Below are 5,213 nucleotides of genomic sequence, written 5' to 3'. Positions count from 1 at the left end.
GCTTACTTGCCCGTGTATGTGAGGGCTCCTATGGGGGTTTTATAGGCCAACCCCCAGGGGTACAATGGTAATGTTAAAAGATTGTGGGTTCGGGTCGTCAGCGTCTGAGGACCCGGGCTGGGACCCGCCGGGGGCCTGTGGTTCGCCGGGTTCCCCTAGGTGCGGGCCCCGCGTGCCTAGGGGGACTGTGCGTTGTCTTGTCGATCGTCAGGGAGTGGCCGAGTCGAGTCGGGTACAGTGGCGCTCCGTCAGGTCACCGCTTGTTGTCTTCAGCAGTGATGACGGGGGCACTGTTGCCACGCCTGCCCTGGTCAGTGGGTAGGTGAGGGACAATGTTGCCACGCTCCGGCTGACCAGAGGCATGGGCAGGGCACTGTTGCCTCGGTCATCAGTGGATGAAGACTCGTCCCATCGTACGGCTTGGATGAGACGGGAGCTGACCCGTGGCTGGGTTGAGGAACACGCCAAGGGTGGAGCTGGCTTGTTGGGGAAGTCTTGGTCGTGCCGGGTTCAGCTGTCTTGTACTGCTTGTCGAGGCCGAGTCGAGGTGCCTGGCCGGGTCGGAGTGTTCAGCCGGGTCGCGGGGCCTGGCCGGGTCGAGCGACCCGGCCAAGCGCGCGTCGGCTTGAGGGCGACGCCGGCCCCGTTGATTTTGAAAAGGATCTGGGTTCCGTTGCCTGCCCGAGGTTCATCCCCCCGACACCCTCCGTTTCTAAATATAAGTCTTCGGAGAGATTTCACTATGAACCACATACGGATGTATGTTGATGCATTTTAGAGTGTAGATTCACTCATTTCGCTCCGTATGTAGTCCATAGTGGAATCTCTATAAAGACTTATATTTAGGAACGGAGGGAGTAGTACTAGCAAATTCTCATACAACATAGGAATATATACATTTCTTTTCTTGCCATCCAATTAGGCAAAGCAAAAATGTTTTCACTAAATGATCTACTCTACAAGGAAAGACCCTATTTGCCCAGCACAGCATGTCAATACTCTAACAATATACTCCTACAAAGAGAATAGAGAAAAGTAAAACAAATAAAAAAATCCTCAAGAAAGTCCCTGTGTTCTTGCCACCAGGGAGGCGAGCCATGCCATGCCTGAATGGCATGCCATGCATGCCACGTCACATGGTGGTGGACCCATCGGTGCCCGACCGCGACAGGGCTGCCTCGCCGCCGTCCGGGCTATCCTCGTGCTCCTCGCATACCGCAACGGCCCGCTCGAGCACGCCGACAACCTCGCTCATGGAGGGCCGCTCGCGCCCGGGCAGCCGGACGCAGTCCGCGGCCAGGTACCCGACGTAGGCGACGGCCTCCATCTCCCCTGGCGTCGGCAGCGGAAGCCGGATGTCGAGCACCCGGTGCACGCGGTCCGATTCGATGTACGGCACGGCCATGTCCACCACGTTCCTCGGCGTGCCGCTCCCCTCGTATCTCTGTATCACCTTGCACCCGGACAGCAGCTCCAGCAGCAGCACCCCGAAGCTGTACACGTCGCTCTTGTCCGTCAGGTGCTGCAGCCGGTAGTACTCCGGGTCCATGTACCCCACCGTCCCGGCCGTGACGCACGGCTCCTCGCCGCCGGCATTGTCGTCTCCGGTGCCCAGGTTCTTAAGCAGCGAGAGGCCGAAGTCGGAGACCTTGGCGGACCAGGAGGCGTCGAGGAGGATGTTGGAGGACTTGATGTCGCGGTGGATGATGGGCGGCACGGCGTAGGTGTGCAGGTACTCGATGCCGCGCGCCGCGCCGAGGGCGAGGCGGAGGCGGGACGGCCAGGAGGCAAGCGGCGGCGAGAGCGTGGCGGGTCGCTTGTGGAGGTGGTCGTGGAGGGTGCCGTTGTGCATGAACTCGTACACGAGGATGTGCTCGCCGCCGTCGGCGCAGAATCCCAGCAGCCGAACCAGGTTCTTGTGGTTCAGGCGGGAGAGCAGCGAGAGCTCCGAGATGAAGGCCGACTCGTGGTTGACGCGACGCGACGCCGCAGCGGCGGCGGAGGATGAGGCGCCTGAGTCACGCCGCTCCGCGCGCTTGATGGCGACCTCGCGGCCGTCGGGGAGGGACGCGCGGTAGACGGCGCCGAAGCTGCCGGAGCCGATGCGGTGGGATGGCGAGAACACGTCCGTGGCGGACCGGAGCGCTGCCAGGGGAAACTGCTCCACCGTCGTGTTCGGGCCCTTGGAGAGCAGCATGCTGAGCCGCCGCGGCACGCGCGGCCCCGGAGCTGTCATCGGCTCGGCGTGGATGCGCCCGGAGTCATGGGAGCCGCTGCTGCGGCTACGGCTACGCCGGCGCAGGCAGTAAGCGACCAATAGCGCGCCTAAGAGGACCACGAGTCCTGAACCGGTTCCAAAGCTTATCATTGCGATCACCAGATCGCTCGGCCGCCGCTTCTTCCTCGTGTGAGAGGTCGACGCCCACGGGTTGGACGTAGGGGCCTGCGCATTCATGGGAGGAGTGTAGCCGCAGGGGTAGCAGATGGCCGCGCCACCGCTGGCGCCGCAGAGCATCGCGGAGCCCGACCAGACGCCGCACGGGCACGACCTTGCCGGCGCGCACGGACCCGGCAGGACCTTGTCGAACACCTTCCTCACCCCGCCGGCAACATCTCCGCCCCAGCACACCAGCGAGTAGTCGGACATGAGCACCCCGCACACCACCTTCCCCCTCGCTTCCAGAGCGACGAACTGCTCCTGCGATATCTGCGGCGGCACGGCCGCATGCTCCTCCGGCCAGCAGGAGACCGTCCAGTTCCCCCACAGCACGCACGTGAGCGCGTCGCCCACCGCCACCGTGGACACAGCGCGAATCAGCTTCGGCGGCGCCGCGGCCGCAACAGCGGCCGCCTCTCCCCAGCACCCCAGCATGCCTCTGTGGTCCACCGCGCAGGCGTGCCTCTCACCGGCGGCGAGCAACATGTACCTGCCCCTCGGCTCCCGCCCCACCGCGTCCCCATTGCCATAGCACTTCAGCTCACCCGTCCCGACCACCAGCCCGCAGACAAACCCGTCGCCCACCGCCAGCGCCGAGAATCCCACCTCTTCCGGCACGACCCCCCATTCCCACCTCCAGCACTTTATTCTCTTCTCCACTAGCCCGCACACGTACTCCCCGCCGCCGGCCACTGCAGAGAGCGCCTCGCCCCTGTACACCCTCTTGGACGGTTCCTCGCTTTCATTCAAGTCCCACCAGCGCATGGACACGGGCGGCGAGGAGATCGGGTCGACGGAGCAGAGGTACCCATCACCGGCGACGAGGGCGGAGAAGGGCGTGCTACTGCCGCCGCCATACCCGTACTTGCGGGGGCTAGCGGAGCGGTTGGTGACGCTGGCGCAGGAGAGATGGTAGCCTGTACCGTTGGACACGAGGCCGCAGGCGAGGTGGTGCGGGGAGGCGGTGTTGGTGCCGACGGCGGCGATGGCGATGGTGGGTAGCGGGAAGGAGGAGGAGGAGGCAACGAGGGGTGGGAGGGCGAGGAGGACAGCGAGCAGGGTTAGAGGTGAGCGAGAAAAATTGGGAGACATTGGATTGGGGGAGAGATGGGGGGAGGAGGAGGAGAAGGGAGGAGATTGTGTAGACCATTGTCGCGTGGGGCGAGCGGGTGGAAGGAGACCAGGAGAGAACGGGAGCGAGGGAAGGAAGGAGGTTTAAAGGTTGGTGTCCTTTTCATTGCCCTTTTTCTTTTTCTTATTATAATAGTCCCAGTCTTAGACCCATATTTGTAGTGGAAAACTGTTAGATTTTGGGATGCATGTGGATCTTTTCTCTCATGCTTGATTCACAGCGCGATCAGTTTATTTATTTTTCTATTTCATATACAGCTAATAATAATTGATGAAAATTACAATACATGTATTAATAGTTATTTCTTCTCAACCCACCTTTCTCCTTCTCTAGCGAGGAAGACAAACTCGTCGACGACGGGTGAAGATATATAGGGTTAGGTTACGGTTCGATATCTGAAGGGGTCACTCACCGATGCTCAGGAATAGAAGTATAGCCAATGCAGGTGGATGACAAAATGGTAGTGCAACCATGGGTGAGACGCCTAGAGTACCTTCAATTGGGATGAGATTGAGTAGGAAGAAATATCGATACTGAGTACTGGGGACGAGATGAAGACAAGTGATCATGGACCTGAGAATGTGATCGGTTAGACGGATGGAATGGTGGAAAGGAAGTTTTTCCATTGATATATAGCAAAGTATGTACAAATCCAAAAGAAAAGCAAACAAACCAGAAAATACTATTGCATGTGGGCTCAACTTGAAGAAATTGGCCAACACTAGATAGTTAGATTACACTAGATAGTGATCACATAACATGTTAACAACACAAATGACTAAGTAGTTAGGACTAGCAAGACGTCCACAACACCCTACCATTTTTTTTGGGAGCACGCAGTTACGCAGTTACTCGGGGGTTTTCTTTGGTCTTGCTTCCTTTATAAGCAAGCACCTACCAATTTCATTACCAATTTATAAAATAGGCAATGCTCATCCTCCCAAGAAAAATATTTGAGCATTTATGCCATTTTTTATCATCATGATCATTGTATTTATTTTTTGAAATGAAGCAACTGAATTGCATCATCGATTAGTTAAGGGGAAGGAGAATTACTAAGCTAATTAATGGAAATCGGGCGAAACTAATATGGGCAGACCACATACGAATTACTTACGAAGCAGGAAGCCTCATGGTGGGACGATCAATCTGATAAACATACCCAATGCACAACGATCACAAATCCCCACACTTCTACATCTCAATGAAACCCTCAACAAAGCCACCTCGGCTGAAGACAACATGCATTGCCAAATCCACATAGACAAGTCAATCCATGAAGATGGCCCAAGGTACCGAGGACCATCCATCAAGCAGCAACGGGTACCTTTCGTATGGCACCACTCATCTTCCCTTCTTTTCAAAGAGTCTTCTCTACCATATTCGTTTTGCCCTTGGCGGCCTTTCTCGTCAGGAAGCAAGCAATCAACTTGCCAAGTCTAGCGCTAGCTACCGCCAAGCAAGTGAGCAAGTCACAAAGCTCTTTCGCAAAGAGTCTCGGAATAAGAAGCCAACACACCTGCTTGATTAACCTCGTCACACACTGATACTACTTGTCCTACAGTCACATGCAAGTGACTTCCAATAGCATCGAAACCTCCATGACCCACAAGGCAAACGATTGTTGATCAGTTGCATGTATGT

The 5,213-nt window shown here is 57.0% G+C and overlaps 1 protein-coding gene across 1 annotated transcript; it reads right to left on the bottom strand.

The window, feature by feature from the left end:
• Positions 1 to 1,017: 1,017 nt before the first annotated feature.
• Positions 1,018 to 3,559, bottom strand: LOC119364350 (serine/threonine-protein kinase-like protein CCR4). Its single transcript, XM_037629809.1, has one exon. The coding sequence runs from the start codon at positions 3,527 to 3,529 to the stop codon at positions 1,133 to 1,135; it is 2,397 nt and encodes a 798-aa protein (XP_037485706.1). The 5' UTR covers positions 3,530 to 3,559; the 3' UTR covers positions 1,018 to 1,132.
• Positions 3,560 to 5,213: the final 1,654 nt, after the last annotated feature.

This window comes from Triticum dicoccoides, chromosome 2B (assembly GCF_002162155.2).
Source record: "Triticum dicoccoides isolate Atlit2015 ecotype Zavitan chromosome 2B, WEW_v2.0, whole genome shotgun sequence".
Classification (NCBI taxonomy): domain Eukaryota; kingdom Viridiplantae; phylum Streptophyta; class Magnoliopsida; order Poales; family Poaceae; genus Triticum; species Triticum dicoccoides.
Note: the sequence above shows the minus strand (reverse complement) of the source record. Positions and strands in the feature narration are given on the sequence as shown.

What these genes read in the sequence shown, in the direction of transcription:
- LOC119364350 (XM_037629809.1), bottom strand. Translation starts at nt 3,529, where the DNA reads ATGTCTCCCAATTTTTCTCGCTCACCTCTAACCCTGCTCGCTGTCCTC.